This window comes from Sipha flava, unplaced genomic scaffold, assembly GCF_003268045.1.
Source record: "Sipha flava isolate LNK unplaced genomic scaffold, YSA_version1 104_pilon_pilon, whole genome shotgun sequence".
Classification (NCBI taxonomy): domain Eukaryota; kingdom Metazoa; phylum Arthropoda; class Insecta; order Hemiptera; family Aphididae; genus Sipha; species Sipha flava.
Genome location: NW_020271718.1, coordinates 953494 through 963715, shown reverse-complemented (window position 1 = coordinate 963715; position 10222 = coordinate 953494). Strand labels below are relative to the sequence as shown.

General features: G+C 33.1%; 2 protein-coding genes across 2 annotated transcripts; one reads left to right on the top strand and one right to left on the bottom strand.

Moving 5' to 3' along the window:
- The first annotated feature begins 2238 nt into the window (after positions 1–2238).
- LOC112683377 lies at positions 2239–2686 on the top strand. The gene is made up of 2 exons (XM_025554395.1): positions 2239–2260; positions 2333–2686. Exon 2 carries the CDS (start codon positions 2372–2374, stop codon positions 2684–2686), a length of 315 nt encoding a protein of 104 aa, XP_025410180.1. The 5' UTR covers positions 2239–2260; positions 2333–2371.
- A 446-nt stretch (positions 2687–3132) lies between these two features.
- On the bottom strand, positions 3133–4546 carry LOC112683846 (zinc finger BED domain-containing protein 4-like). Its single transcript, XM_025555019.1, has 2 exons — positions 4262–4546; positions 3133–4176 (listed from the first exon to the last, which is right to left on the bottom strand). Exons 1-2 carry the CDS (start codon positions 4544–4546, stop codon positions 3133–3135), a joined length of 1329 nt encoding a protein of 442 aa, XP_025410804.1.
- Between the last annotated feature and the right edge of the window lie 5676 nt (positions 4547–10222).

Sequence of the window (10222 nt, the reverse complement as noted above, 5' to 3'; positions counted from 1 at the left end):
TCTGGTTGAATAGAAAGTGTTGAAATGTCGTTTAGAAACAATTTCGTGTGATAAAAAATTAGTCTTCCTAAGCAAAATTAGACGATTTTAATAATAATATTATTAAATCTATATATATATATATAAATCGATGTACATTTTGAATAAATTTTATAGCTCAAGATCCACGGAACCGATTTCGATAAAAATTTTAGGGCATATTAAGATTGATATGTAGATGGTTTCTGTGAAGTTTGTACGCTGTGCGATATGTGGTTCCGGAGTTATGGCCTCTTAAGTGTACAATATTAATCACGCACGCACGTCATATGTGAAATTTTTTTTTTAGTGATATTATATTGATGTATGCTACATCGTTGGTTGCGCTCTGAACGTACGAACTTAGATATGAAAGAAAATTCCTCTATTATCGACAAATAACGATCTCAGAGAGATTTTAGTTTGCGACTAATTTGTTGACGTCATATGTGAAAATTTTTTTTTATCCATCACATATTCACAAATGCTACATCGTTGGATGCGCTCTGAACGTACGAACGTAGATATGAAAGAAAATTACACTACTGTCGATAAATAACGATTTCAGAGAGATTTTAGTTTGCGACTTATTTGTTGACGTCATATATGTATTATATTAGTTTGTTGCTAGGGGATCGAAAAAAGAAAGAAGGTAAATAATTGTTTATGCAATAATTACGAAACATGGCGGACGCTCGGTATCTTATTATGATTACTATTCATATTATTATTATTTAAATGAGATATCGAGTTTGTTCGCGCATATTAAAGCGTGTACACACGAGCACGCCGATCATGCAATGCAACGTTCCACGCGCGGCGCAGTAGAGGTAGGTCGGTCGCGACTGACCGAATCAAAATTAACGAATCATTTAAATGACCGAATCGCGACCGAATGATTTACCAAAAAGTATTCGGTCTTTCGGTCTTTCGGTCAAATCGATCTTTAGGTCGTTTGACAGTTTTATATGAAACTTTTCTTTCAGATGGAATCGGATCGGATCGATTCGAATGGAATTTATTTTTTAACACACTGTTAAGTACGTTGGTCACACTTACGAGTTACGACATTTTCACTTACAACTTGCAGTATAATATTTATAGCATTTATAGTATATTATACAACCAGCAATGCTGTCATACTGATATTATTATCACGTATTACGTATTTACATATTATTATTTATTAATATTATAATATTATGTCTACCTCACGACTCACAAGTCACGAGATAGATTCAAATCGCCCATCACTAAAAATTGTTTTATTGATCATTGATCCATGTTTAGGTAATCAGTTATCAGTTATCACTAATTATTCACTATTTTACTAATCACTAATCAGTAATGAGTAATGATAATCAATACTATATAATTTGTTAAGTATTTATAATTTATTATTTCGTGACTCATGTTTTACTGTGTTACTTCTTACTAGTTACTAATTTAGTATAGGTTCCTACGTTATTATATTGTATTTTATATATTATAAGGCTGTTAAATGTTAATTAATTGTTAATATTGTTAGTTACACTTATAACCACAGAGGAAAGAGCTAAGGATGCATGCCGACGAAATGACAAATACCATTTTGTATTTAATATGCATTCCGAACCATGCATATAGGCGGAGATTGGGGGGGTGCTTGGGGGGCTTAGCCCCCCCAAACAGATCGAAAGCCCCCCCAAATGTCTAAACATTTTTCATAGTATAAATTACTATAAAATATTAAAATAGGTATTTATTTTACAACAATTGCCAAAATATTTTTTTCTCTTGAAATATTGTTCAATGTCAATATAATAATAATTATTTATTATACCATAATTATATTAATACCTAATCGTCATCAGTGCGCGTCGGCTAACCGTCGCGACGGATTGTTATCGCATTATCGCAATGACAAAAATAGAAATTTCCAACAGTCAGACTTTGATAAACATTATTAATGTTCCGATTGGCCCAAACTCCGATTGCCGTGATGACCGTTTCGTTTTTCGTGTAGCGTCACTAGCGTTGTTTACTGTACAGTTACAAATACAGTACACAGAATTTACACAAAGTAACGTACAGACAACTGAAGATTTCTATAGAATAAATGCTTACTATGTAATTCTTGACACACTAGTTACAAAGTTAAAAGAAAGATTTTCGAATGATAGTTTACAAATGGGCGTATCTGTTGATAATTTTTTTTCAACTAAAATTTGAAGAAAGTCAATTTTTTATAGATCATTATCAAGTAAATCTTCAGTTTTTAGTTTTATTATAAAAGTCATAAGTACCTACAATAGTATATTTTAACTGTTTTCAGGGGTTATTGGATTTATCAAAAATTAATATTCAGTCAGAGATGACCGTGGCAAAAAACAGCATCTTGCAATCAGGAAATGAAATAAATTATGAAACAATAAAACAAAATATCTCTAAAACAGTGTTTCCTAACTTATACAAACTATTACAGGTGGCCATAACAATACCAATCAGTTCGGCTACATGTGAACGAAGCTTTTCTGCAATGCGCAAAGTTAAATGGCTACGCACGAGTATGCTGCAAGAAAAATTTAATAACTCTTCAATATTATATATTGAAAAAGATATCAATACTGATATTGAGAACGTTATTGATATATTTGCAAATAAAAATAGATTTATTGTATTAAAATAATAAAATATTTATTGTATAATAAATGATTTCTAAAATGCATAATATATAAAGTAATATATTTAGTAGTTTTGAAATTCAATAATTTAATAGGTATTGAAGAGTGAAGGTAATATTAATTTTAGAGTGGGTGTGTGGGGGCAAAGCCCCCACGGTTTATTTTGCAAAGAAACATTTAAGCCCCCCCTAAAATTCAATCAAATCTCCGCCTATGACCATGCATGTACTTTTAACATTATTTAGGACCGTTCTGTTAGTACAGGGGAAATTATGCGAGTTTATAATTATTGTTAACTATCAAATATAAAACCATTCAGTTACTTTTTTAATTTTCAATAAAAAAAATTTAAATAACCTGTTAATAAAATAAAACATAAATTTTCCTTTTTACATGTTGAACTCATTAATTTACAACAATTTTAAATAAAAATATAAATAAAAAAAAGACTTTAATCTAAATTATGATTTAGGAACAACAACTTTTCAACTTTGTCAATCGTGAGTCTTGACCATCTCTCCGTCAACACCATGCCAGCCTTAGAGAAAATGCGCTCGCATGGAACTGATGTGGCTACAATGCATAACCTACGACAAACTAATTGGTATAGTTTTGGATAAATTAACTTACGTTCATTCCACCAAACTAATGGATCTTCCGTTCTTTTTAATAAAGGTTCAGCAATGTATCGATCCAATTCTAATATACCAGCTACTGTCACATTCGAACCACCACTTACTGCAATAACTCTGGTATCAAAATCCTTCCAAATAATCTCCGGTCCAGAAAGTGGACCAATACCTAATGTTGCTTCTGGTTCTTGAGCGTCTTGTCCGATAGATACGATTTGCACTTTCCTTGATAAAGATTGATATGCCGATTGGTATTTTTGATCATTTGGAAATCCTTGTTTTTTGAAGCGTGGATCTAATAATATTGATTGCATCACAACTTCATTATTTTCAAGCTGGTCAAATCTTAAATGCAATTTATCTTTAAGAATTTTTGCCACTGAACAAATTTCAGTTGGCATTATACTGTTATTAGTGAACCCTGATACATAGTTGACCATCGCCCTTGAAAATATTGTTACTTTAGATATAGATATATAATTTTCTGAGCTTATTTCATTAGTTACATCATAAAATATTTTTAATATTTGACATAGCACTTTCAATACATTCCACTCATCAAATGTGATAGTATTTAGATCATTATTAATAATGGCTAATGTGGATAACACTGGATCCTTTATTTTCAAAATTCTATCAACCATGTCATATGTAGAATTCCACTTGGTAGGACAGTCTTGCTTCAACTTTAAAACAGAATAACCACCTTGTGTCTGAATTTCATTTAGACGAGACAATGCGTAAGTACTGCGTTTGAAGTATTCGACAATGGCCTTTACTTTATTTAATATTAATTTCACTGTCTCTAGCCCAGATTGCACTATCAAATTGATGCTATGAGCAAAACATGGAAAATGCCTCCACTGGCATAATCAAACAGCTGCAACTATATTAGCAGCATTATCACTGACAATCAGTGATTTTATTGTCTAATCCCCATTTATTCACCTGCTCTTTAAGGAGAGAAGACATTTCAACAGCTGTGTGTTTGGCTGTGAAATGTTGACAATCAATCAGAATTGATGACATCTTCGTATCATCATCGATATAATGTGCAGTAACAGCTACGTAAGATTCATTATTAATTGAAGTCCAAGCGTCAGTTGTCAAGCAAACTGCTGTTACATTTTTTAATTTATTTTTAATATTATCAACAGTACTTTCATATAACTGAGGCAAAAGGCTATTGGATACTGATTTTCTACTGGGAAGAACATAACCCGGTGCCAACATCTGTATTAAATTTTTAAATTCTTTTTCTTCGACGAGACTAAAAGGATGGTAATGTTTAATGATTAATTTTGCTATTTGAGAATCTATATTTTTTGGTTTTTGTACATAGGAATTTATGGAAGTCTGAACGGGTCTAATATTGGTTGGTGTTACTGATGTCAAAATTTGTGTGGAAGTATTTGATGCTGGCATTCCCGAAGTAGATGGTTCATCTATATTATGTTCCTCAATATGCTCAGTCATGGTATTTGAACTATTTGAAGAATGATGGCGCGCCCGCTGAAAAGTTAAGAAAACACAAGTCTATAAATTATAATAGTAATCATAGGTAGTATATTATATTAGTAAAATATTAAATAATTGAATAATCTAATGCCGTGATAATTATCATGGTTTATGATAACAACCACGGCGTTTTACTACAAACAGTACAAGCTACAATCTACAACATTATATTATAATCAATCTCTGTCATTGATTGACTGATTCATTTTCATAAGAAAATTGATTCACCTAATGATAAGAACGATATTTGATACTAGACCGAAATGACTGATATGACCGAATCATATGACCGAATCACTTGACTGATTCGATTCAAATGATTCGAATCATTCAAACGACCGAAAATTCCCACCTCTACGGCGCAGTGTAATGTTTCAATTCACTGCGAACACGCGCGGCGCCAACGATCCACTGTCAACGCGCGGAGTTTGCCGCGAAAATGTTCATGCATGGTTCAGATTCAAAGCAGCGTGCGCGTTTCAACGATAATAAAAACACTGGGCCGAACATTTCCTTTGTGTTCGTCGGAAAAACCGACAAAAACTAGTTCAATCAGCGCCGTTACAGTAACATCGCGCGCGTGCTTCAAATACTGTCCACACGAACGAGCTTGCCGCGCGTGCAACCGTTGCATTACAGGTTCGGCGCGCTCGTATGTACGCGGCTTAACGTAGTTAGTTAAGGTATTATTTTTATAAAAAGAAATTATAATTGTCAAACGGATTTCGGATTGCCGTCACCAGGCTAAATCCATCACGCCACCGGACGCCGTTATCGGTGCACCTACCAATAAAAGGCACAGTGGCGTGATGGAAAATCACCATTTCCTGTCCCTCCGGTGTTGACCTTCCCAGGCAGACTTACGCAACATTGGAAGACAGTATCCCCCCGACCTCGACGAACGATATATTTATGTTGGTCAGTGGTGTAATAGTCAGAGTAATTCCGGCATTGCACCGACTGAAGTATCGTTCGTTCGAGGTCTTTATTCCCGTCGACGCGACCTATCCGTTATTCGTATAAGCTCTCCGAGCACAATTCTTATTATAATAAAAACACACTCTTTTCTTCATCATTAGTTTTTTAGTGCGTTTTTCCGAACGTTTCAATAATAAACATCTGATTTAAGAATTGCATTTATAGAAAGCAATAACTGCACACGGGCGAATTCTATATATGAGCTACGAAGTGCGCGGGTTCAGCTAGTTAATAATAATTTTAATAATTATAATCTTTATTCAAAATTAAAATCGTCTCATTTTGCATAGTAACAATCATTGTTTCTAATTGTTATATCAACACTTTCTATATAGAGTATAATATTAAAATTTCTCACACCTTTAAAAATACTTATAAATTATCCATCCCTAACCGACACAGCATTTTTGATATACTTTTGATACATTCGACCGTTTGATCATAGGAACGAAATGGAATGTAGGAACGAGGAGGAACGTTCAGGCGGAATCGCTTCTAATCGTTCCTTACTGGACAATTAATTTGTTCAAAATCTATCACTACTCGGTATGCATAGTCATTATTAGGGCTAGGGACTTCATGCCCTTAAAAACCTTAAAATATGTACACATTTATGCCCTAACGAATCAATAAATATGTATTTAAAAAAATTATATTTGTAATAATTAAATAAAAAAATTTAACTAGGAATAAATTATAATAATATTGTGGGATTTAAGTAATAAAAATCACTCACATTTTAATTTAATTAAAATAGACATTATATTATATAAATATGTATGTACAAATATCGATACGCGTTACAATTGCGGAGGAATTACAGAATATATCGCGAAGTGTAATTCACGGTGTGTTGCGAATTGTATTCACGGACTGACTGAATGAGCGTCTGACCAGCCGGTATATATATATCGGCGTCTAGAACATTCTCGAAATTACCTTAAAGAGATAATCATCGCATATTCTAGAACATGGGATTTCCCCATATCCACCGACAATATTGTAAGCAACTTGGACGATTCACGGTGCGTTGTTTACGTCACCACAATATCGACGACGCACACGGGTTTTTCCAACAGAAGTAGTAGTAGGGGTAGACATGCCGTCGTACGCTCGCACCACTGACCACACACGCGTAGCGTTTATCATTTGTATGACATTATTGAAACATTTGTATGACGACACTTACGGCTTGCGAACTGTTGTACGTGTACTTCCAAACAGTGGCGTATTTACGGGGGGGGATATGGGGGATAGATCCCCCCTTGACCTTTTTTTTTTTCCTAGGTAGCTATAAGTTGTCTCATTTTCTCTAATATTCTTAATATGATATTACTTTCGAGCATGTATGTTTTCTGTTTTCTAAATGTTCTAGTCGTGGTAATTGTACCGCTTTGATAGTCTGATATACTAATCGCCACTAATCGTTTATCGTTGGCGGCATGTACGACTATCAGGCATATACCTATATTATGGTGTACTGTATTTTGTACGTTTCTGCGAATTATTTTTCATGCAAGAGTGTTTATTATAAACCCGATAAGCAATCGGTAAACAAAACAAAATGACCATGAAGATCGTGGATTAACCATAGGGCGGCCGGGCGGGTTTATTTTTAGAAAATTTGTTACTAGTAGATTTATGGCTAATGTATAGCTATATATATATATATATTTTATCGTATGATATCGTGATTCGTTAAAAGTAGATATGTACGGTCATTGGACGTTGACGGATAGCGACGCCGCGCCATTCCGAGTACTGACTTACTGCCGAATTGACTATTGTTCGACTTTATTTTTTGCGTCTTGTAAGTTGTAACTGTGAAGTTTTAAGACAATATGAGTAATATTCAAAAACAAAAAAAAACTTTATTTTCTTATTTTAGTACAAATAAAAAAATTTGTTTGGAAAATGATGAGGTAATTATAAAGATTAATTCTTATTTTGCCTTGATCCACACTAACCTCAATAGGTAACAAGTTAAGGGATTTTAAAAATGTATATTATGTACGAATTAATGGGTGTTAGGATGTATTATTATATATTTCATCCCCCCCCTAGAAAAATTCCTAAATACGCCACTGTTTCCAAATGTATACTATACTAAATAAACACGTACACTTATTAGTCAAGTGTTTTACTTATTATTGTAGTATTCGGCACATACTGTGAAGTTGTGATATGTCTTTAGCGTTTACGTATACATAAGGTTTTTTTCTTATTATTTTTAATTAATAAGCGTCTTCGTATACGTAGCCCCAAAAGGCAGTACCAAAAATATTGTTTATAAAGAGGTATTGAGATGAACAAAATATGTCAATATAAATATTGGTGGGTTTTTATAACACCATAATGTATATAATGATGTTAAAATAATAATAAGATGTAAAAATAGTAATAATAAAAATAATACTAACAATAGTAATAATAATTATAATAATACGTAAAACATTTTTTTCAATTACAGAAAGTTATTATTTTTTTGCTATACTTTATTTCAACATTTCGTAGATTAGAATTGTATCTTACAATTTGTCTTCAAAATATTAAAATAAAGTAATTATTTGCTGACTTCTGATTGTTACAATACATGGGCAACCTAGGATAAACTTATCTAAAAGCAGCCTGTAATAAATATAAAAACTGATAAAATAAAATTTATTATAGGTTACCCAAAAAAACTGTACACGGGCGAAGACGGGTTATTCAGCTAGTTTTTATATATAATAGATATGATGATCTGAGATAAATTTTTTTTTTTCAAATTTTTTTCATCTTATATTGAGTTTTTATCTAAAATAAAATACTTAAAATGGTTTTAAAAATAAATTTAATTGAAAACATTTTTTTTATTTTTAATATAGTATAATTCTTTTAACCTTGAGCGTAACCAGCGGCGGCTCGTGAGGTTCACATAAGGTGGTGCACAAAAAATGTATAAGATATCTATGTTAGATGGTAAAAAAATTAATTTTGCTTCGGGTAAATACCAAAATAATATACCTACTTATCTTATCTAAATTACATTTTTTTAAGCATTTTACCCCATTAAAATATATATAAATTATAAAAAATAACTAACTATAGTCTATTCAAAATGAGATGATGACTTGGCGGCGACCAGTTTTGGTCAGCCGTCGGTCATACTTCCTCTACAAGCATCGATCACGTGACCGAAGCAATGTTCGCGCAAGACGTGGATGTGCGTGTGTGCGTCGAGCGTTCCGCGTTAAGGTACGGTTTCCAAGCTGCGGCTGGCCGCAACGATCAACCGCAACGATCAGCCGTAACGACTAAACTTTGCGTGCCGACTGGTTTCCTAAATACGACCAGGCGTTGCGGCCGGAGTTCATTTTACCCTAATATTGTGTAGAGTACAGACGTGTTTTTTGGTAAATAATTTATTTATTATACTAGTTTTGTTGTTAATTGTTAGTTTGTTAACAAAGTATAGTGATGGAAGAAGTTATTGATAATATAATATAATATCTTTATGTATTCGTGGGAGCTATCATACAATACGGATTGCTTCTCAACTTCTTCCACCAAAACTTCATCATTGTTCGACGAAAATGTAGATTTTGACATAGTTTTTAATTAAAATGCAAAAAATACAATAAAACACTATATGACTCGCACCACGACTCACGCAATGTACTGCTACCAGACCACTATAGCCGCGAGCCGCAACGACTATTTAAATCACGCAATCGTCGATCGCACGTTGGAAACCACACTCCGCAATTTTAAATAGCACAGTCAGACTACGTGTGCCGTTGCGGCCAGCCGCAGCTTGGAAACCGTACCTTAAGGTAAATGTGCGTAAGTAAACCGTTTGGTGACGGCAACGGACAGAAAACAAAAAATACGCGCAATGCATTTTAAATTAACTACACACATCGACAGTCGATAACTAGACTAATTAGAGTTCCCGTCCGCGGCAGCGCGTAAAGCGCTACCACGGAACAAAAGCCACGCCCATGCGCACAACTTTGCCGCCGAGTCATCATCTCATTTTGAATTAACTATAGTTATTATTAATTTATTATGTATGAATATATACACAATATCTTAGTAATTATAATTTATTATTAGAGTAATACAATCACTACGAATTACAATTCTTATTATATAAAATTAATCAGTTACATTTTTAAAAATTAAATCTATACGTCTATCTTTTTTTTGTATAAACACTTTAATAACTTCTTCGTTAAAATTAGACATTTCATTAATCATGCTTTTTTCAATAGACAACATAGCTAAAGCATTTAGTCTTTCTTCTACCATTGTATTTCTAAGAAATGTTTTGATTCTTTTAAGAGTTGAGAATGACCTTTCTGCTTCTACCGATGTCATCGGAATTGTTGCAATTATTAATATAAGTTTGTACGATTCTGAAAATACTGA

Bases quoted from the DNA above. Each gene is read 5' to 3' on its own strand.
- LOC112683377 (XM_025554395.1), top strand. From the start codon at position 2,372: ATGACCGTGGCAAAAAACAGCATCTTGCAATCAGGAAATGAAATAAAT.
- LOC112683846 (XM_025555019.1), bottom strand. From the start codon at position 4,546: ATGTTGGCACCGGGTTATGTTCTTCCCAGTAGAAAATCAGTATCCAAT. The intron at 4,177-4,261 runs GTGAATAAATGG...TGATTATGCCAG, and splicing joins CTTCTCTCCTTAAAGAGCAG to TGGAGGCATTTTCCATGTTT.